Source organism: Solanum stenotomum, chromosome 7 (assembly GCF_019186545.1).
Source record: "Solanum stenotomum isolate F172 chromosome 7, ASM1918654v1, whole genome shotgun sequence".
Taxonomy (NCBI): domain Eukaryota; kingdom Viridiplantae; phylum Streptophyta; class Magnoliopsida; order Solanales; family Solanaceae; genus Solanum; species Solanum stenotomum.
Genome location: NC_064288.1, coordinates 54,605,947 through 54,629,538, shown reverse-complemented (window position 1 = coordinate 54,629,538; position 23,592 = coordinate 54,605,947). Strand labels below are relative to the sequence as shown.

The window sequence follows — 23,592 nt, the reverse complement described above, 5'->3', positions numbered from 1 at the left end:
TTCCTAATCAGAAGTTTCGGGTTCAAACCCTCATAAATGAATTTTTTTTTTCTAGAAACACCATCCCTAAAAATGAGTCTTGCAATATATGAATCATAATTAATTGGATTTCAATGTTGATATCAAACAACAAATGGAAAATAAATAAAGTATTAGACATATTTGTTTTTCTTTTTAATTTTTTTTTGAATGAGGTAGACCTATATATAATAGAGGAAGTAAAGATATTAGAAGATCACTACTCTGTACTATGCAGCAAATAATTCAATTGTGACCATCAACTTCATATCTCTTTATCATTTTTATTGGATATTTACTTTGTGTTCTTGAATTGTTCAACCACTTTTTATTTAAAGTTAAATAAGAGCAACTTTTCTTCTTCCAACATAAATATCAACATTTTTAAAGGGTATTTTGGTCAAATTTTTCTTGTTTTCTTGAAAATCTTTCCATTTTTTTTTTTGGAATGATGATAAATATGATAGCAATTTTTGGTATTGTGATATTGGCACTAATTTATAGGGCAATTATTCCACCATCACCAAAGATTTGTGGTTCACCAAATGGACCTTTAATTACAGCACCAAGAGTTAAGCTTTCTGATGGGAGATATTTGGCTTATAAAGAAAATGGTGTTCCTAGAGATCAAGCAAAACACAAATTTGTTTTCATTCATGGCTTTGATTGTGTTAGACATGATGTTGCTTTGCTCACCACTATTTCTCCTGTATGTATCATCTTCACTTGTTTCTTTTTACCCTTTTTTTGAATAGTTTTTTAGATTGTTTTATTGTGTTCGGTATCTGGTATCTGTTTTGGGATTTGCCTAGTATAAAGTTGTGTTGGGATTTTTTTACTTTTTAGGCTATTGACCAAAGATGACTTTATTGTCAGAGCTCGAATCCCAAGATGAGGGGATTCTTTCAAGGTTGTGTTTTAGTATTATTTTTGGTTTTCTATTGTTTGAGGTCTGACTAATTAAAATTCGTAAGTTCCACTTTTAAGTTTTTTGACAAAAGATGACTTTATTTTTAGAGCTCCAATCCCAAGATGATGGGGTTCTTTTAAGGTCGCTTTTTAGTATTCTTTTTGGTTTTCTGATGTTTGACTAATTTGAATTTGTGTTAGGAAGTTCCACTTTTAAGGCTTCCGATCAATTGCGACTCCGTTTTTAGAGTTTGAATCCTAGATATTTGGTTAACGATTGATTAATACTTTTTAAGGTTATTTTAAGTATTTTTTTTGGTTTCTCACCTGATGTCCCACACCCGTTGGAGCCCCAGGCTAATCCGAATTCATGTAGGAAAGTCCCACTTTTAAGACTCCCCACCAAATGCGACTCCATTTTTAGAGTTCGAATTCTAGATCTCTAGTTAACGATAGAAGAATACTTTAAAAGATTATTTTTAGTATTCTTTTTTGGTTCCCACTTAGTGTCCAACACCCATTTTGTAGCTCGACTAATTGATTGTTTTTAGTATTCTTTTTGGACCCCACTTAGTGTGCAACACTCATTTTGCAGCTCGACTAATTTAAATTCGAGCCGAAAAGTCTCATTTGAGGGTAAATGCTCCTAAAAAAACCAACTTTATTTCCAGAACTCAAATCAAAGATTTCTGATTAAGGATGTACCGATACTTACCAGTTACTGCTACTTGAATATATTTGTGGATGCAATTAATGAAATTTTGTTTGTGGTTGTAGGAGCTTATGCAAAGTTTGGGAATATATATTGTGTCAATTGATAGACCTGGTTATGGTGAAAGTGATCCTCATCCTAAAAGAACACCAAAAACCTTAGCTCTTGATATAGAGGAATTAGTTGATCAATTGGATTTGGGATCTAAATTTTATGTTATTGGATTTTCTATGGGTGGACAAGCTGTTTGGGGCCTTCTCAAGTATATTCCTCACAGGTACCTGTTACGTCCCACCAGCACAGATACGAGTAACTTTGTCTACAAATGCTTAAGTGTATAGTTTTCCATATTAACTTGTGACATTTGAAATGTGTAACAGATTGGCTGGAGCAATTCTTCTAACACCTGTGACTAACTACTGGTGGGGTAGTTTTCCTGCAAACTTAACTAAACAAGCATACTACGAACAGCTCGTGCAGGATCAATGGACGTTACGAATTGCACACTATTTTCCATGGCTGACTTACTGGTGGAACACTCAAAAGTTGTTTCCTTCTTCCAGCGTTGCAACGTTCAGTGAGGATATTCTCTTCGAGCAAGACAGAGTTCTAATGCCTATCTTTGATTCGTATCAGAGTCACTATCGGGTGAGCACTCGTTTAACTATTTAGCATGTCCTTATTTCAATGGGTGGATCTAACAATGTGAAAACAAGAACATATATTATGTGTCATCAGAGTAATAACAACGATAGAGTTTAAGTTATATGCATTGTCAGTATAGATGTTTGTACATCATTGGGCAACAATAGGTAACTCTTCATATGAAGTTTGATATGGTAATGTATAGTGCCCTTAAAGATAGTGGAAAAACTCTTTACATTGTCAGTGTATATAACTTGATACGTGTGGATTCTGTTCTTTAACATTTCTGAACTCTGAGTTCTGTTCTGTTCTGTTTCTGATTGAGGTTAGGATCTGGTAAGACAACAAGGGGAGTATGAGTCAATCCACCGCGACATAATGATAGGGTTCGGGACATGGGAATTTGATCCAATGGAACTAGAAAACCCTTTCCCTAACGGGGAAGGCTCCGTTCACATATGGCAAGGTGATGAAGACGGGCATGTACCAGTCAAACTACAACGATTCATCGCGAAGAAACTACCATGGATTCACTATCATGAAATGAAAGGAGGAGGACATATGTTTCCATGGGCTGAAGGAATGGGAGATAAAGTCATGAAGACATTTTTACTTGGAGAGCCTTTTGTTATGTAAAAGCTATAAGGGGCTATTGGTGTTGGTATTGGATTCAATGACTCTTTTTGTCATTGGACAAATTTGAATATTTTGCTAATAATAAAATTCTACTTAAGACATTAACTTGGTCTCTCAACTGACATTATACAGTCCAACTCGTTCCCATTGTGTCTCATTGACCCTTGACGCTACATGACACATATACTTTGGTCTTTGGAGATGATTGTATGGTCATTTTGTAAGTTGGAATGCTTAACTTACACAAGTGGAGATCACTATTTGTCTTACATTCAAATAATGACACTTATAAATTAAAATTTTGAGGTCATTTGTTTGGAACTGAATCGTTGTTGTTATCAAGATGTTTACGTTGTGAAGATCACATACTTATTATGTCACTTGAAGACTAAATTATTATTATTCGATGATCTAGAAATCTCTAAGGGTCAACAGACGCACCATTCAAAACTCAATAAATAATGGACTTGCCTTTGTCATTCAACACTTAAATTTCATATGTTTGTTTGCGATATGATTTGAACTTGTTCGTATTACACTCTTACCATTAAACCAAAACTTGAAGACTTAAGATTTGACGAGTTTTCTATTTATAACTTCATTTTCTTGAATTTCCAAGTTAATTATTATGATACAGTATCCTAAAAATGTAATGTATTATCATAAATAATATTTAGTGAGCTTTGCTTCATTATTGGGCAAGAACAGCAACTAACAACTACTTTATGTATAAAGTTTCTGAATAGATACATCAAGACATGTAACTATAATTATTGAGCTTACATCACCACTTTAAAGTAAAAAGATATTTCTTTATTATTTATGTATGTGTAGGGTCAATTAGAAGTGATTGAATTAAGTGATGTAGGGTCATTAAAAAAGATCCAATTATTGGGTACCTATATGAACAAATAATGTAAGTAATTATAATTTCCCTTTTTTTTTTTTTTAAAGTTTACGGTAAAAAACACATCTAAAATATGTAAAAAAAATTTAGTTTTATATTTGAATTATCATACGTGCGAATTTCTTAATTGAACTATCTCTAATTATTTATCAAAACATACCTCAACTATCAATTGTTTACTTTTCCTACCTAAATGGTTGTTTTATATTTAGGTTTGAAAAGTGAACAATTGAGAGTTGAGGTTTATTTTGATAAATAATTAGTGATAGTTCAAGTAGGAAACTCACAACTTAAAAGTTAAGTATGAAACTCAAAAAACTTGATAGTTCAACTTTAGATGCAGTGGCGAACTCAGGATATGAAGATAACGGCGATACTACTAAAGGCGGATTTGGATTTGTCGAAGCACCGACACTTCATTGGAAAATATTGTCAAAGGAGTATAAAATCAAAGGTATGTATAAATATAAATTAAATAAAAATGTAACATAATTCACTCTATGATTAGATGGTCTTGACCCTCAGAGTACAATTTGAAGTTGCTAGTGTGAATCTTGCCTGAGGCTTTTAATATGCCTTTTTAAAAAGTAAATGAAATGCAAGTGCAACAGTGTACATGCACCTACTCCCTCAAACGTGGATCTGCCTCTATTTTGATGTGTTTTTGAATCTTCACTATTTTATTTTATTATTATAATTTTTTTATGTTTTTCATCTAATGTCCTAGGACTATATAGTACACCTTAGATTATAATTTATATTACCTTGAATATGAGAAAGGGCTGGCCAGAATTAAATAAAATTGAGGGGTTGTCCACGACTATATATGTAGTACATTTTCAAAGGAATCTTATATATTATTTATCTAATAAAGATTATTTGAAAAACATTCTGGCTACTTTTTTTTATATTTTATCATATGAAACCAATATTTATTGATTCGACTATTCATATACATAGATATACACCTTAATTTGGCCTCAATTGATAAGTATCCAATTTTGAGAATGCACATCAAGACACTTTAACTTGATTTGAGTTGATCCTCTAAATATACAATCCTACATGATATTTCACATAAGTTGCATGGAATGTCGAGCGTGTTTACAGGGTCAACTTAAATCAAGTTGAGGTGTCTAGACATGCATTCTTAAATATATCCTCATAGGTTATTGTTTGCAATAAATTTTAAATTGACAAAAAAGAAATTACAATCACATATAAAATATGAAGAAACATAATTTTATTGATAAATATTGGGGGTACAATTTTCTTCCTCCCTTGATTCCTCTCTCATAAGATTTATCCATGATTCAAGGGCCATTAGTGGCGTATTTCCCGAACTTGGATGATTTGGACTTGATTTCTATAATTCGAGGGTCGTTAGTGACATATTTTTTGAACTATGATAATTTGAACTTGATCTTCATAACTCAAGGCTTGTTAGTAGTGTATTTCTCGAATTAAGATGATTTATATTTGATCTCTTTATGAATATTCCATTAATTTGTGGTGGAATTTTCGAGATGTCTTTTCAAGGGAATTAATATAGTACCCTTTATATAGGCATGAAGTAGGGTTTAGGGTAGAGTAGCCTCCAAAAATTCTAATTGGAATTGAACACATCTTGTAGAGTTTCAACTCGAATTGAACACGTCTTGTAGAGTCCCACAAAATTTCAATGTCTACCGTTATATTCCAATTGGCAGTTCTAAGTGGCTATTTGTCTAAGTCATTTGATTTGAATCATGCATGGGGCAGTTGTAAAACTCTTTGCTTAGCCCAATTATGCATGTTTATGAGCCCATTTGGCCAATTGCCTTATATAGGCCCAGTCCAAATATTTCTAGTTCACATATCTAATTTAAGCCCATTAACAACGTGGTTGTTTAGATGTTTTTTTTGGTTGTTATATATATAACATAAAATGAATTCGAAAGAAAACTTGATCGTTATAGTGAAGTGTTGTAATAGAAGATGATTGTTATTGAAAGGTCCGACTGTACTTTAATATGTAGAGTTCATATAACCACCAAGATTGGGATGAAGGTAATAAGTATTTTGTCATCTTTAATTAGAGAATTCGAGTTCGAGTCCTGGAAATAAAATCCTCTTTGATAGAAAAACTCTTTATCTCGAAGAAGAATATTTCGATGTGAATTCAGATTAATCGATCCAAAAAGTTTTCAAATGACTTTCCATTCTATTAAACAACTAATTAAGAACTATTCGTTGAGACCCTTTCAACATTATTTCATATATTATCTCATGTATAAAGGTATGTATAGTTTATTGTTTTGTTTGATTTCTTTCATAAATTTAATATAATGTTGATACAATTGAGTTATTTTTGGTTTCTTATCTAATGTCCATACCTATTTTGATTTTTGGGATTCAACTAATTTAAGATATGTGTCAAGGCACGATTTATCATGATTTGTTAAAATCATATTTAGGGCTCGATTCTAAAATTTCTGGCTAAGAGGGAAGGGATACTATTCATCTCATCACAATCTTTGATGGTTATACACATTTTTTTTTGTTTGCCACCTAATATTTGTTACTTGCATTAAAGTCCAGCCTAATTCAGATTCACATTATGTATAGGCTATTGAAAGAGAAAACGCTTCATATGAAGATTTTTATACTCAAGACACGACCCCAATACCTCTCATCTCATTAAAGGTTAGAGATCATATCTATATTTTAATGGAAATTCAAGGAAAGAGAGCTAGCAAATATCGACGGAATATTTATGCTGAAAACGAATCAAATAATTGCATTAATAAAATAAGGTAAACATGAAAATGTCAAAACATGGTGATTAGGTAGAAATTTGTTAATCTTGAAAATAGTTGTTCAACAACCCAAAGTTGACCAAATATCTATTTTACTCTAAATTCACATTAAAAAGTTAAATTATTGACAAAATGAGAAAGAAGAGAGAAATTAAAGTTAAATTATTGACAAAATGAGAAAGAAGAGAGAAATTAAAGTTATATTATTGACAAAATGAGAAAGAAGTAGGAAATTGAAGTTAAATTATTGACAAAATGAGAAAGAAGAGAGACATTAAAGTTAAATTACTGACAAAATGAGAAAAAGAGAGAAACAAAAGTCTTACATCTTTTTTCTCTTTTCTTTTTGAAAACTTTTTTTTATTCTTTTTCATGTTGTACTTTCTCACCTCATGTGTCTTTTACCTTTTTCTTTTTTCTTTTTACATTGCTTTCTTATTCGATTTTCGATATGTGTATTAAGGTTCGATTAAATTTGAATTCACTTCAAAAATCCCGCATTGCGCCAATAAATGCAAGACATTGTCTTTTATCCATATTCTGGTCTTACTAAATTCAGATTCGCATCAGAAAATTTCATATGGAGAGAAGTAAAATGTTTTCTAACAAATGAGACTTCATGTCCAAAACTCAAATGTGAGACTTTTGAATAAGAATGAACGAATACTTACCACTCAACCATAATTCTTATTAATCTATGTCTTGTGCACACATATATATATATATTATTATTATTATTATTAAGCCACGGTTAAATAATATATATTTTCACTTTATTTTTTTTACTCCATTAATTTAACATAAATATCCGATGTGAATAAGTTTTTCTAATTAAAAAGGTTGTTTTGCCATATATATATATATATATATATATATTATTAAGCCACGGTTAAATAATATATATTTTCACTTTATTTTTTTTTACTCTATTANTTCTTATTCGATTTTCGATATGTGTATTAAGGTTCGATTAAATTTGAATTCACTTCAAAAATCCCGCATTGCGCCAATAAATGCAAGACATTGTCTTTTATCCATATTCTGGTCTTACTAAATTCAGATTCATATCAGAAAATCTCATATGGAGAGAAGTAAAATGTTTTCTAACAAATGAGACTTCATGTCCAGAACTCAAATGTGAGACTTTTGAATAAGAATGAACATCTACTTACCACTCAACTATAATTCTTATTAATCCGTGTCTTGTGAATATATATATATATATATATATAAAGCCACGGTTAAATAATATATATTTTCACTTTATGTTTTTACTCCATTAATTTAACATGAATATCCAATGTGAATAAGTTTTTCTAATTAAAAAGGTTGTTTTGCCAAATTCAATTCGAATGGAAAACACATGTTGAGAATAAAAACAAACACTTGATTGAATATTGACAAAAAACTTTTTAATTCTTTATTCATTTTTAATGAAATTCTGAAACCATATATTATAATGTGATATAAGAAGTTGATAACCTTACCACATAGACCATTGAAAGTTTCTTGATTTTTGTGCTTTAAATTCTTTAAGAGAAGAAAAAAAAAATGAGCAAAAAAATTTCTGCAGCATCAGCCAGGTCTCATACTAGGAAAACTAAACAGATCAAGAGTTCAATTCCACTCCCTTCAGGTACTCAATTTTTCAATTTTTTTTCTAATGTTATTTTATTGGACACATTTAGTTTTATTTAGTATGACGATGATATGATATGATATGAGCATAAATGAAGAATGAGGATTTATATGATCGATCTCGACTTGTTTTGAACTGAGGCCTAGTTGTTATTGTTGTATTAGAAAAAATTTCATGATTTGTTTGTAGCTATTAGAATGACATTTACTTATAATGAATTTCAGAAAGTTGTGATTTTCATTTGAAATTTTTTACATTTGTATAGTTTGGTGATTAATGCTCGTAGATATAATATGATATTGGGTTTGTTTTGGTTGAAAAAATGAGTTAATGATAGAGGTGGAGTCAGAATTTTTAGTTTTCGGGTTAAAGGTTAGAGTTTAGTCAAAATAATTGTTGTGGTTCCCGTCCATGATGTGTGTGACCATTTCTTCTGAAATGTTAAAGGTTTTAGATAGAGTACATTTTTATTTACTTAATTATGTCTTCAGTACGCCCCTCACATGATAAGACCTAATTCTTTTATGGGTCAAGCACGTGGATTTTTTTTTTGAAAATGTATGGTTGTGAGACTCGATACTAAGATCTCTGCTTGTTTTGATACCATGTGAAGTATGTAACCATCTCGTCTAAATACTTAAGTTGTTAGAGAAATAAATGTGATGCATGTGAAGAATTTAGCATATCTAGCTTGTAATCTTCTTGAAAAATGTGGTTGAAATTGTTTGAGTTGTTAACATTCTAGCTAGAAATCTTCTTGAAATCATAAAATTATGTTGCTCGGACCCTTCAAAAATGATGCCACAGCTATATCTGATCCTTAAAAATGCATAGCTTTTGGAGGACCGACACACCCTTACCTGTATTTTTGAAGTGCCCGAGCAACATAGCATAAAAGTTCTTGTGGCAGAGCAAGTGTGTTCTGTTTTCTTGCTTTTAAAACTCCATTCCAAGCTTATAAAAGGGGGAAAATTTCAGGGATGTTTGGGAAAATTCTAGCAGTCCTCTTCGTGGGGTTCGTGGCGTATGCTTATCGAGCAATGCAGCCTCCTCCTTCGAAAATTTGTGGCACCCCTGATGGACCTCCTGTTACATCTCCTAGAATTAAACTTAGCGATGGACGATACTTAGCTTACAAAGAACATGGTGTACCAAGAGATCAAGCAAAACATAAGATTGTGTTCATCCACGGATATGATTCTAACAGACACGATGCTGTTGTTGCAACTGGTCTCTCTCCGGTAACTCTCATCTGTTTACCTCAACTCCGTCTTCATTTCTTAGTAACTCAGTTGGTTGGCTAGCTGAACTTTCACCTTGTTCTCGTTTTATAACTTTTGTGTTAATAAATTGCTGTTTTTCCAGGAGGTTATTGAAAGCTTGGGAGTATACATTGTTTCAATTGATAGACCTGGTTATGGAGAAAGTGATCCTAATCCAAAACGAACAGTAAAGAGCTTGGCGTTTGATGTACAAGAACTTGCTGATCAATTAGGACTCGGGTCCAAATTCTACGTCATTGGATTTTCGATGGGTGGACAAGCTGTTTGGACCTTGCTCAAATATATTCCTCACAGGTACTCATCTATATGGACTCAAATTTTAAAAGTACTGGGTTCAGATGAACTCTGTGTTTGGTTTGTATAAGCTCATGTTGTGTGATATGTGATAGATTGGCTGGAGCAGCTCTTCTAGCACCTGTTACCAACTACTGGTGGCCTAACTTCCCCGCGAACTTGTCCAAGGAAGCGTTCAGCCATCAGCTTCCTCAGGATATATGGAATCTTCGCGTTGCTCACTACCTTCCGTGGCTTACATACTGGTGGAACACTCAGAAGTTTTTCCCTGCTTGTAGTGCTGCTGCTTACAACCCCGGTGCTCTTTCGTCCCAGGACCTAGAACTAATGCCCAAGTATCGCGCCAACAGAGATCTTTATGTAAGTGTTCTTCTCTTCAGATCATACCTCTTGTTACATTTAGCTGTAAAATATCAACGTCATTACACATCAGTTAACACTGGTCGTAAGTGCAATGAAGGTCACGAACCTAAGCCATACGCCTCTATGATATATCACCATTGACCCCGTCCAAGTAAGTTTGTGATACTTCACAATGTTTGTCTCCATGCTTTGATTGAAGGTAGTCAGTTGAACACCCTTAGTCGGAAAATTATATATAGATCAAGAAATTAAACTACTTTTTACCCAAATATGTTAAATCTTATATACCCTTAACAAAATTTCTTGCACCACCCTCAGGCTCAGGTGAGACAACAGGGACAACACGAGTCACTCTATCGCGACCTTATGATTGGGTTCGGGACATGGGAATTTGACCCTGTGGATTTGGAAAATCCATTTCCTAACAAAGAAGGTTCAGTACAGTTGTGGCAAGGGGACGAGGACAAGCTCGTCCCTGTAACTCTACAACGATACATTGCTCAACGACAACCATGGATTCAATATCATGAAATCGCGGGGGCTGGTCATATGTTTCCAGTTCTTGATGGAATGGCGGACAAAATTGTGAAAGCTCTTTTGATCGGAGAGAAAAATGTGTCGTAAGAGTTGCATACTCTAGGTTGTTTGTCGCGTTACACCATGCATATCATTTTTAATACATAGATTGATGCTTTGATTATTCCTTTCATACGGCTAGCTATGCTATTCTGGCTCTTCAAACATGTTGACGGGTGCATGTAAGAGGTTCAAAAGTAGTAAATTTTTAGATGATGTGATGAGTGTGACGATATCTTTAGAGAGTTTGATCAATGTAGACTACTAGTCATTTTTGTAATAAAAGAATGTTATTTTTATAGACTATTTTCAATGATATATTTTGTGAGGATTGATGTTTTTATGGCTTTATATGGTCCCATTGCTTTTAAATAGTGTTTAACTTCACCTTGTAAAAACTACATATATATATATATATATACTATATGTTTTTTTTATATTCATTGTTTTTTTTAAATTTAATTAAAAATATACATTTCTTCTTGTACACAAAATTATTAAATTATTTATTTTGTAAACTTTTTATTTATAACAACCAAATAAAATCTAAACGTATAATAACAATATATAACATCACGTCACTATAGAACCTATGAAATTTTCAGACAAAAGCTGATACTCATTTTTTTTTAAAAGGGAAGAAATAGAAAGAACTATATATAAAAAATTATACACTAATTAAGTTAAAATAGAATAAAAGTATATTTATTTTAATTTTTTTTTCTTTCTAAAACACACTGAAGCAGATAATCAATAATATCGTTATTAGTTAATACACAAACCACCTAAGTTGGTGATAGTAATAAAAAATGGGTGGGGTCATAAGGTGTCGATACATCATATGTCAAAAAAATAAATAATTAAAAGTACATGAGCTGAGACTCAGATCTGTTCAGTGTTCCTTTTTGTAAAATTTTGAGTGTAAATTACAGAATTTGTAATTTCAAAATCACGAATTTGCTGCAGCTAGAAAAAAATGGCAGGTGGGGCAACAAGGAAAATTTCAGCAGCTTCAGCTAGGGCTCATACTCGTAAAGCTAAGCAAAAGACTTCTTTTCCTCTTCCTTCTGGTGGGTTTTCGTATTTTTCAATTTTATTTTATCTTATGTTGAAAATATATTGAAGAATTGAATCTTTATTATGTAAAGTTGATAACTTTCTTTAATTAGAGATCTCGAATTTGAGCTGAGGTATTGAGTTGCCTTTGTTAGGGAGTATGTTAGCTCTAATGTGGGATTTCTTGGCGCGAATATGGGTTTAGTTGGGTTGGGTCCTAATTCGGGTATTGGACACTTGGTTGAGAAACCAATAAACAAAAGTTGATAACTCTCTTAACTAGAGGTGTCGGGTTTGAGCTAGAGTAAGGAGTTGCCATTGTTAAAAAGTCTTTTTTTCCACTCAATGTAGGACTTTTGCGGATTTAGGTGGGTTGGGTCTCAATGTAGGTACCGGACACTGGGTTGAGATACCAAAAAACAAAAGTTGACAACTTTCTTAACTAGAGGTGTCGGGTTTGAGCCAGAGTAAGGAGTTGCCATTGTTAAAGAGTATTTTTTTCCACTCAATGTAGGACTTTCCAGATTTAGGTGGGTTGGGTCTCAATGCAGGTACCGGACACGGGGTTGAGAAACCAAAAAACAAAAGTTGATAACTTTCTTAACTAGAGGTGTCGGGTTTGAGCCAGAGTAAGGAGTTGCCATTGTTTAAGAGTATTTTTTTCACTCAATGTAGGAATTTCCGGATTTAGGTGGGTTGGATCTCAATGCAGGTACCGGACACGGGGTTGAGAAACCAAAAACAAAAGTTGATAACTCTGTTAGATTTGGTGGGAAGTTTTGATTTTGCTTATGATGATAGTTTTTCTCACATTTGGAGGAGTTTGTTATATGAATTAATAACTTTCTTAACCAAATGTGTCGGGTTTGAGCCGGGGTATGGAGTCGCCTTTGTTAGAGGGAGCATTTTATCCTCCAATGTAAGATTTCTTTCCGGCGCAAATCCAAATTTAGTTGGTCCCGCATCGGATATTGGTTTGGGAAACCGAAACCAGTTGATAACTTTGTTTCATTTGGTGGGAAGTTTAGATTTTGATTATGGTCACCCTTGTTTAGAGAGCATTTTATCCCCCGATGTAGAATTTTCCGGCGCAAATCTGCATTTCATCAGGTTTCAATGCAGAAATTTAGGTACTGAACACTAGGGTGGGAAACCATATTGTAATGAACAAATGATATATATATACACACACATGCATGATTTTTTTTAAAAAAAATCACCTACCTCAACTATTAAAAAGAATCTCCTCTTGTTTCTTGTGTGGTCATCTAAAGCGAAGCACCTACCCTCAACTATTGAAGTTTAATAGTAGGACTTTTAAATTTTGAGTTAACGGTAAAAAAAACACGCTTGAAGTATTACGTTTAATATCTTAAAAAGTCATTGAACTTATGAGACTTAAAAAGGAAAAAAAAACATGCACATTAAGAATAATAAAGTAACACAAAGTTATTGTGTTGGTGTAAATATTCAAAATAGAAGTTTCAATAATATAAATATTCAGCAAACAAAATTTACTAGTTTTTTGCTCAGTTTTTCCTTTTTATTGTATAGCAGTTGAACAAACTTGTGTTATACAAATACATAAATTATTTTATATGCCATGAGTCTATTTGAAATTTCTTTTATTTGTGGGGGTGCATGTTTACATGGCATAATTTTTCTTCTTCTTGATGTTTTCTAAGGGAAGGTTCTTATTGTAGGTCCAACATTTGCTTGATTTCTCTTATTATTTTCTTGAAATCTTTCCATTTTCAGGAATGATGAGAAATATGGTAGCCCTTTTTGGAATTGTGATATTGGCACTGATTTATAGGGCAATTATGCCACCACTACCAAAGATTTGTGGTTCACCAAATGGACCTCTAATTACAGCACCGAGAGTGAATCTTTCTGATGGGAGATATTTGGCATATAAAGAAAATGGTGTTCCTAGAGACCAAGCAAAACACAAATTTGTTTTCATCCATGGCTTTGATTGTGTTAGACATGATGTTGCTTTGCTCACAACTACTTCTCCTGTATGTATGTTTCATCTTTACTTGTTCTCCCCCCGCCCTCCCTTAGAATAGTTTTTAGTTTCTTTTTCGTTTTGTTTGGGTCCGATATTTGTTTTGGGGTCCGACTAATTTAGATTTGTGTTGGGAGGTTTCACTTTTAAGGCTTCCGACCAAAGATTACTCTACTTTCAGAGCTCAACCCCCAAGATTTTGGTGATTCTAGTTAAGGATGAAGGGATACTTTTAAAGGTTGTTTTAGTATTCATCTTGGTTTCCCATCCGGTGTCCGGCATCTGTTGGAGCCCTACTAATCTGAATTTGTGTCCGGAAGTCCTAGTTTTAAGGCTCCCGGCCCAATGCAACTACATTTTCATAGCTCGAACCTTAGATCTCTGGTTAACGATTGAGGGGTCCTTATAAAGGTTGTGTTTAGTATTCTTTTTAGTTTCCCAACTGGTGTCCAACACCCGATTTGGAGCATGACTAGTCCGAATTCACATCGGGAAGTCCCACTTTGAGGGTTAAGGCTCCTAACAACAGCGACTTTATTTCTAGAGCTTGGATTTGGAACTTGATTAAGGATGGAGGGACACTTACCGTCTGCTCGAATATATTTGTGGCTGCAATTAATGAAATTTTGTTTGTGGTTGCAGGAGCTTGTGCAAAGTTTGGGAATATATATTGTGTCAATTGATAGACCTGGTTATGGTGAAAGTGATCCTCATCCAAAAAGAACGCCAAAGACCTTAGCTCTTGATATAGAGGAATTAGCTGATCAATTGGAATTGGGATCTAAATTTTATGTTATGGGATTTTCTATGGGTGGACAAGCTGTTTGGGGCCTTCTCAAGTATATTCCTCACAGGTATCGTTTAGTTTCCTCGCACCTCAACTATTTAACAAGGTACATGTTACGTCCCACCAGCGCATAAATGGGTAACTTTGTCTATCAACGCTTAAGCAGATGAGGAGAAGTCGTCTTATGAATTGGCTTGATTGTTCAGAGAAAGTAGTTTAGTTCTTTGGGTTTAACTTAGAGACACTGACGGTGCCACTGATTTTTATAGTATTAGTGTGCGTTAATCTGTTGTAGTTATCTTTTAGATGTCTTTCTCGTTGTCCATATTAGCTTGTCGTATTAGTTGTACCACATAGGACTGAACTTCCCACTAGTATAAGTTAAATTTATGGTGTCTGGATTAGTTTGTTCGCACCTCAACTATTTAACAGAGTACCTGCTAGCTCCCACCCGCACATACACGGGTAACTTTGTCTGTCAATGCTTAAGCAGGTGCGGAGAAATCATCTTACGGATTGACTTGATTTTTTTTCTACTAGTATAAATTGATTTTTCAGAGAAAGTAGTTTAGTTTTTCAGATTTAACTTATAGACACTGACAATGCAAATGACTTTTACAATATTAGTTTACGTTAATCTGCTGTAGTTATCTTTTAGGTGACCTTCTCAGGTGTGTAGAGGTTTCCATCTTAACTTGACATTTGAAATGTGTAACAGATTGGCTGGAGCAATTCTTCTAACACCTGTGACTAACTACTGGTGGGGTAGTTTTCCTGCAAACTTGACTAAACAAGCATACTACGAACAGCTCGTGCAGGATCAATGGACGCTTCGGATTGCACATTATTTTCCATGGCTGACTTACTGGTGGAACACTCAAAAATTATTTCCTTCTTCCAGCGTTGCAACGTGCAGCGAGGATATTCTTTTAGAGCAAGACAGAGTTCTAATGCCTATCTTTGATTCATATCAGAGTAAATATCGGGTGAGCACTCCTTTAGCTTCTTAGCATATCCACATTTCATTTTCACACGACTTTGAAGTAAGATCAATGGTGGATCAACAATTGCTTCAAATAGAGTTACATATAAGTTTTTTGCATCATTAGCGACAGTAGGAGACGCTTCATATCAAATCTGATATAGTAACACTCAAGATAGAGTCATAACTTGTTATAACTAGTTAAATTACGCTGATAGTATTGTATATAACTTAATTCCACAATTATATGTGTTGATTTTGATTAGCAAATTGTTTGAGTTAATTCTCCTAATTCTTGTTCTTGCCTAATGCATACTAGCAATTAACAAGTACTTAACTCTGAGTTCTGTTCTGTTTTTTGATTTGAGGTTAGGACTTGGTAAGACAGCAAGGGGAGTATGAGTCCATCCATCGCGACCTAATGGTAGGTTTCGGGACATGGGAATTTGATCCGATGGAACTAGAAAACCCATTCCCTAACGGGGAAGGCTCCGTTCACATTTGGCAAGGTGATGAAGACGGTCATGTACCAGTCATTCTACAACGATTCATCGCGAAGAAACTACCATGGATTCACTATCATGAAATGAAAGGAGGAGGACATATGTTTCCATGGGCTGAAGGAATGGGAGATAAAGTCATGAAGACATTTTTACTTGGAGAGCCTTTTGTTATGTAAAAGCTATAAAGGGCTAATGGTTTTAGTATTGGATTCAATGATCTTTTTTTGTCATTGAACAAATTTGAATATTTTGTTAATAATTAAATTCTACTTTAAGTCGTTGAGACTCTTCAAAAATATTACTGCAGGTATGTCGAATCTTCCAAATGCTATACATTTTTGAAGAGTTCGATCAACATTGTTTTTTCGATCAAGTAGTAGATGTAGTCATAAACACTTTCTAACTTGTGGAGTCCTTTCTATGGCTCTTGTTATTGAACAAACTTGAATATTTGTTAATAATTAATAAGGATATAACTTTCTCAAAAAAAAAAAAAAATTCTCAAAATTAATAAGGATATAATACATCAAATATATATTTAAACTTTACCTTGAAATTAGTTAAGGTGTACGTAAGTTGAAGTTGATACGAATACTATTAATATTTATTAATAGTACTATATATTATAAAGAAATTATTCATTGTTTCCAGTTCCACAGTACTAAACTTTTTTTAAAAAAAAAATAGAAAGAAAGGAAAAAAGGTTTTTGCTAAATGTTATGGATAGATCATATGCTAAAAATAGCAACAATTATTAGATCAGAGAGATGAGACACAGATCTCTTCAATCTTCCTTTTTGTATAATTTTTGTAAATCTAGACTGTAAAATACAGAATTTGTAATTTCAAAATCAAGAATTTGATTCAGCTGAAAAAGAAGGGGAAAAAAAATGGCAACAAAGAAGATTTCAGCAGCTTCAGCTAGGGCTCATACTCGTAAAGCTAAGCGAAAAAGTTCTTTTCCTCTTCCTTCTGGTGGGTTTTCTTTTTCTCCTTTTATTTCTCTTTTTTTTTTTTGGTATAAATTTATCATATATAGTGAAGAACTTAATCTTTATTATGTAAAGTTGGTGAGTTTCTTAACTAGAGTTCTCGGGTTCGAGCTGAGGTAGGGAATTGCCTTTGTTAGAGAGTACTTTATACCTAAGGTGGAATTTTTCGATGTGAATCTGGATTTAATTGGGTCCCAATGCGGGTACCGGACACTTGGTTGGGAAACCAAAAACAAAAATTGATATTTTGTTACAGTTGGTGGGAAGTTTTGATTTTTATATTTTTTCACATCTGATGTGTTTGTTGGGGCATGTGGAAAATACAGTAATGAATTGAATCTTTATTATATAAAGTTGATAACTTACTTAATTGGAGGTCTCGGGTTCGATCTGAGGTAAAGAGTTTCCTTTGTTAGGGAGTATTTTATCCCTAAGGTGGGATTTCCCAATGCAAATTTGGATTTAGTCGGGTTTCAATGTGGGTACCGGACACCGAGTTTGGAAACCAAAAACAAAAGTTGATAACTTTGTTGCATTTGGTGGGGAGTTCTTTATTTTGATTATGATTTTGAAAGTTTTTCTCACACTTGAATGAGTTTGTTGAGCATGTAGTAAATATAGTGAAGAACTGAATCTTTATTTTGTAAAGTTGATAACTTTCTTAACTAGTGGTGTCGGGTTCGAGCCTGGCTAGGATTCTTCCTTTGTTAGGGAGCATTTTATCCCCAATGTGGGACTTTCCGGGGTGAGTCTGGATTTAGTCTGTCCCATTGCGGGTACCGGACACTGGGTTTGGAAATCAAAAACAAAACTTGATAACTTTGTAGCATTTGGTGGAAAGTTTTGATTATGATTTTGGTACTCTTTTCTCACATCTGAATGAGTTTGTTGAGGCATGTAGAAAGTATAGTGATGAACTGAATCTTTGTTATGTAAAGTTGATAACTTTCCTAACCAAAGGTGTCGGGTTTGAGCCGAGCTAGGGAGTTGCTGTTGTTACGGAGCATTTTATCCTTCAATGTGGGACTTCCCGGCACGAATACGGATTTAGTCAGGTCCCAATGTGGGTACCGGACACTGGGTTGGGAAACCAAAAAACAAAAGTTGATAACTTTGTTACATTTGGTGGGAAGTTTTTATTTTTGAATATGCATTTGCTTTTTTTCTTACATTTGAATGCCCATATTAGTATCGTTTTAGTTAGAAACTGCAAATAGAAATTATAATGGTTGTTCTATTCAAAATTTCAAAGAAAATTCTTGTATTATTAGATGCTCTTCATCAATCTTGAAACTGGATATATTCTGTATTTTCTCAAAACTGAAGATTTTAGTTTAACTTTATTTTAGTTGCTTGAGTGTGCAAATGTTTCTCTAAACAATGTCCTTTTTTAAAAAGGTTTTTTTAAGATGCTTGAATACTATTGCTCGTCTTTTTGTCTTTCCAAATTATTTGAATTCTCAATAATCTTGCAACTCAAATGATATCATTTCAGGGGCGTTTGCGAAAATTCTTCTGGTTGTTTTGATTGGGTTATTAGCGTGGGGTTATCAGGCAACACGACCACCTCCCCCTAAGACATGTGGGTCCCCAGATGGCCCTCCCGTCACTGCACCTAGAATCAAACTTAGTGATGGAAGACACTTGGCTTACAAGGAGATTGGTGTATCTAGAGATAATGCAAAATATAAGATTGTGTATATCCATGGGTACGATGGTTGTAGGCATTATGTTCCAATTAACATCCTCTCTCAAGTAACGTCACTTGATTCTTTTGCTCGTATTCTTTTATGGACCAACTATGTATTTTGGATCATAATTTTTGCTTTCTTGCAGGATGTCATTGAAAGTTTAGGAGTGTACATTGTTTCCTTTGACAGACCTGGTTATGGAGAAAGTGATCCTAATCCAAAACGAACAGTCAAGAGTTTAGCTTTTGATATACAGGAGCTTGCCGATCAATTAGGTCTAGGATCCAAATTCTATGTTATGGGATTTTCAATGGGGGGACAGGCTGTTTGGACCTGCCTTAGATACATTCCTCACAGGTAATCTCATTTTTGTTACATGTACATTAGGAGAGCATTCTACCTCATATGCAATGGCTGAACCAAGTTTTTTTACTAAGGGCCCTTACAATATAAAAAAGTAAACACACAAAGATGCCAGTGACATCTATTATTTATGCATAAAAGAATAGAGTTAATTGCGAAAGAACATACCTAAATTCTCACGTTTTTTGCGAGTTTCATACCTCAACTATCACTCAATTGTATTAAAACATACCTCGATGTTGAGTTGGCCTACACGTGCTTGTTGTTGATTGAGAACAAATATTTGGCCAACACAACATCGAGGTGTGTCTTAATACTAAGGGAATGACAATTTAGATAGGTAAAGAAAACAATGGATAGTTGAGGTATGAAACTCGTGAAAAAGTCATAGTTTGGATGTGTTTTTGACCATTAACTCTAAAAAAATAACTTTGACCTTGAAAATACAGTATAACTTTCCGCGAAGGGGCCCTAGCTCTTCCCATGTTCATATGGAATTTTTGTAGGTTCAGTAGTTTGTGGAAGAAAAGCTTGAAATTTTTTCTGGAAAAGCAGACTCTATAAAGGAGTCTCAACTCCTTTTGTCAGGAGCACAAACTTAAGATTTTTGTTGTATGATTGTTTATTTGTTTTATTAAGTTATTTGAAATGAATATCAAGATTCAAGAATCACGTTCGTTACTTGAAATAGGTTGGCAGGTGCTGCTCTTATTGCACCAGTTGTCAGCTATTGGTGGCCTAGGTTACCTGTGAATATGTCCCAAGAAGCATTCAACCTTCGACTTCCTCAAGACAAATGGACTCTTCGTGTTGCTCATTACCTTCCGTGGCTCACCTATTGGTGGAACACTCAGAAGTTCTTTCCTTCATGTAGTGCTGCAGGTCGCAACCCTGCAATTTTCTCTTCGAAGGACCTAGAGCTAGTTTCCAAGCAAAGTTCGAGCCAAGACTATCGTGTAAGAGCTCTTTCCTTTAATATCAATTTGTTAAAAAAAGATGTTAGGAGGATGGTATTGCAGCTACATTTATAAATTTGGGTTGGAAATTATTCGAGTTGAGCTTGAGCCTGGCTGCATATTACTTGAGCTTGGAAGCCACCTCAAACTTTGCTAAGGAAATATTTACCCATCTCAAGCTTTAGCTTAGCGTGGGTATGATAATATCTAGTTTCTCCTATTTTCTTCAATCCACAATCAAGTTCTGGAATCAACCGGTAATAGACCAACATAACTTTCTACTATCAACTGAAGAGGCAGGGTGGGGTGGGTGGGTGTAACTGAGAGAGACTGCGAGAGACGAACAAAAGGCTAACTAACTGATAATTGGCATTCTTGTAAGTGTGTTATAGAGTTAGCCTATGCTTTGGAGTATAGCATTCGGTCTACTGAGTCACTTGGAAATGCTAATTTTATATTTTTAGACCTAGAATAAGAACCTCCTGTTTGGGATTATTGCCATCGAAGTTTACAAGAGTAAATGTGACAAATTCATGCTCACCAAAATGTAGCAAGTTTGTGCTTATAGAAGCTGAATCAAGATCTGTTCACGCACAAGTTGGCTAATCTACAACTCTTAACTCCAGCTTAGGTATGTGAGGAATACATGTTACCAATTTCAAATAAAAAAGGAATATGTATTTATATCCGAGTATCAAAAGTGAAGCATTGATATGTAAAAATACATTGAGGTCAATCATAGTACTTCCAATGATAAGGATTTATCGGCATTCAACAAATAGACATAGCAAGGGATAATGGCTAAACTTTCTTCTCCGTTTGTTGATAATGCTGCTCGGATAATATTGTGCACTTCGACTAATCTATGGATGCCTGGTATCTTCTACCAATACATTATACACGTATTTATTAACTCTGTCCACCAACATTTATTCAAATAGGAATATTTTTTTTGGTTTTGAATATGCTAGGATTCGTTACTCCAATTTTTCGACCATTAGATCACCCCTTGGAAATAAAGCATATCAGCCAATTTAATTCAGTTTAATGAATCATTTATTGAATAAGGAAATAATACTTTGTGTTTAAGCATCAACTGGTGTTTAATAAGGAGACATTGTTAGGGATAATGAATAATGTAGTCCGCTGTAATGGTTCATAGTTGAATTAGGACATACTCCCTCTGTTTCAATTTGTTTGTCCGGTTTTGACTTGGCATGAAGTTTAAGAAAGAAAGACCATGGGAGACTAGGCTTATTGTATATGAAGAAGACTTAATTGAAGCTAGGCTTGTTTCAATATACATCTGTTTCAATAAGCTTGTTGTATATGAAGAAGAAGAACCATGGGAGACTAGGCTTCAAATCCTATCAGAGCTAACAAAAAAGAAAATCTAGGGGATTTCTTCTCATCCGCCTAAGCCTTAATTGTCAGGTTTCTGCTACTTGTGTTGATAGGAAGTATCAGGTACCAAATGAAATAGTCAAGGTGCACCCAAGTTGGCTTGAAGACCATCTTTATGGTGAAAATGTTTGTTGTTTATGTTGATGTGGTGTATAGGACAATGGGCTTAGAATGACTCTTTGCATACCAAGGGAGTCATGCAAAGGGATGATATTGACACTTCTATTCGAGAGGGAACTCCCTTTTGGCTGGTAACATTATTAGGATGCCATTTCATTAGCTTAGAAGTTGGCAATCGTGCTTATATCTTTGAGCGTTAGCCATTTTCATATCATAGTCCATTCTAGTTGTGGCCTATTCTCGTATGAACTTTTCAAGCGTACGAGAATTCATGGTAATAAACAGTACTCCCCCTTTCCAAAATAAGTGGTGTTTTAGGGTCTTAAGAAGGAATTGATCTTACTCTTCCAAAATTATCCTTGTTTTAGTTCTTGGAGTTTTTACACCTTAAAGAATCACTTATTTCTTCAAGGCGTTTAGTTAGGGGTATGCTAGTAAAAACACTTCTTATCTTCTAGGAATGAGTAGTTTCTTAAGGAGTGTGTCCAAGCTAAAAACATCACAGACTTTGGAACGGAGGGAGTACATTGACTCCCGGTGATGGCAATGTAGGAGAATTTCTTACTTTCTTTTGCAAGTTCTTTGCTTTCATCTGAGATGTCATAAAATTCAGCCCGTAAATGGACCTGCTAGCCTTGCCATAATTACATAAGCTGGAAATGTAATATATGCTTAGATTAGTCAATCTTGCATTCTCACCTCATCAATATCATCGTCAACCTAGTAACAAGACAGCCCTTTGATTGACAATTGTTTGCTTATAACATAGCTTCTATGCATCAACATTTTGAAGCTTTCATTCCTAGAGGCAGATATCAGTGAGCTTATGCCGCCTTTGTAAATAGTAGATTTAAACTCCACAGGTTAAGAAATTTTAATCGATGTGCAAAGTTGCTTATTGTGTCTGGTCATGTTCTCACGCTTGCTTCTCGTTGTCTAGACCGTGCTTTCAAGGGAAGCAAGTGTTTGACTAGGCTTAATGGCTTTGTCCGATAAGTTGTATCGAAAACAGAGAACTCAATTGGTGTTCTTTTCTCTTTTTTGTTTCCTAAAGTTTTCAATTTTCTTATGCTGTTTGAGCTCACTGTTTCTATTACTCAATTCTCCTTCAGGCACAGGTAAGACAACAAGGAGAATACGAATCCCTTCACCGCGACTTAATGATTGGATTCGGAACATGGGAATTCGATCCAATGGATCTTGAGAACCCGTTCCCTAATCATGAAGGTTCCGTTCACTTATGGCAAGGCGATGAGGATAGGCTCTCGCCCGTCACACTACAAAGGTACATTGCAGAGCAATTACCATGGATCCAATATCATGAAATTCCAGGTGCTGGTCATTTGGTTCCAATGATTGATGGAATTGGAGAGAAAATCATCAAGACTCTTTTAACCGCGTAAACTCACCATTTTTATATCTACGTGCAAGGTTTCATCTTGCACATCGTGATGTGTTTTAAGTTGCCTACATATCTCTGGTTTTATTGATTTCATATTTTGATGTCAAAGTTTTGACTTTGAGAGAAATATTTTGTATTAGAAATTCTTTTGTGCTCCTTTTGTAATCAAGGATAGTGATGTTTAAACATTTTCCTTTTCCTTTTAAACGGTAGCGTATTTCATGTGCTTACCATCATGTCAAAAGTTATATCTGATAATAACGATGCAATATTGTATCGTAACCAAGCACATCAATCAAGTGTTATGTTCGACATGATTTTGACTCGGGCCATCTCTTAGGCCTCGTCATGGACAGAATGTTGGTGTTATTTAGTACGAGTCGAAATTCTTTTGCAGGATGTATAACTTGCAAAATTTATCTTTCTTTTTTTTTAAAAAAAAAGAAAAAGTTAACCAATGTTTTACGTTTAAACTTTAAACACAAACAAAATCAAATAAAGCAACAAAGAACTAAAAACACTAATTTTTATCATTTATAACTTTT

At 34.2% G+C, this 23,592-nt stretch overlaps 1 protein-coding gene across 7 annotated transcripts; it reads left to right on the top strand.

The window, feature by feature from the left end:
• The first annotated feature begins 232 nt into the window (after positions 1 to 232).
• On the top strand, positions 233 to 23,235 carry LOC125870598 (uncharacterized). 7 transcript variants are annotated; one of them, XM_049551067.1, is made up of 8 exons: positions 233 to 727; positions 1,705 to 1,916; positions 2,020 to 2,287; positions 2,615 to 2,827; positions 9,344 to 9,505; positions 9,630 to 9,841; positions 9,937 to 10,201; positions 10,523 to 10,900. In XM_049551067.1, the coding sequence occupies exons 1-8, from the start codon at positions 467 to 469 to the stop codon at positions 10,826 to 10,828; spliced, it is 1,899 nt and encodes a 632-aa protein (XP_049407024.1). In that variant the 5' UTR covers positions 233 to 466; the 3' UTR covers positions 10,829 to 10,900. The 7 variants fall into 7 exon arrangements, with proteins under 7 accessions (XP_049407024.1, XP_049407023.1, XP_049407022.1 ...); XM_049551066.1 differs by lacking the exons at positions 9,344 to 9,505; positions 9,630 to 9,841; positions 9,937 to 10,201; positions 10,523 to 10,900 and adding an exon at positions 16,126 to 16,471 and having other exon boundaries at positions 2,615 to 2,750; XM_049551062.1 differs by lacking the exons at positions 233 to 727; positions 1,705 to 1,916; positions 2,020 to 2,287; positions 2,615 to 2,827 and adding an exon at positions 8,120 to 8,261 and having other exon boundaries at positions 9,243 to 9,505; positions 10,523 to 11,028.
• Positions 23,236 to 23,592: the final 357 nt, after the last annotated feature.

Bases quoted from the DNA above. Each gene is read 5' to 3' on its own strand.
- LOC125870598 (XM_049551067.1), top strand. From the start codon at position 467: ATGATGATAAATATGATAGCAATTTTTGGTATTGTGATATTGGCACTA. The intron at 2,828-9,343 runs ATGAAAGGAGGA...GGCACCCCTGAT, and splicing joins CATGGATTCACTATCATGAA to GGACCTCCTGTTACATCTCC. The intron at 10,202-10,522 runs GTAAGTGTTCTT...CACCACCCTCAG, and splicing joins GCGCCAACAGAGATCTTTAT to GCTCAGGTGAGACAACAGGG.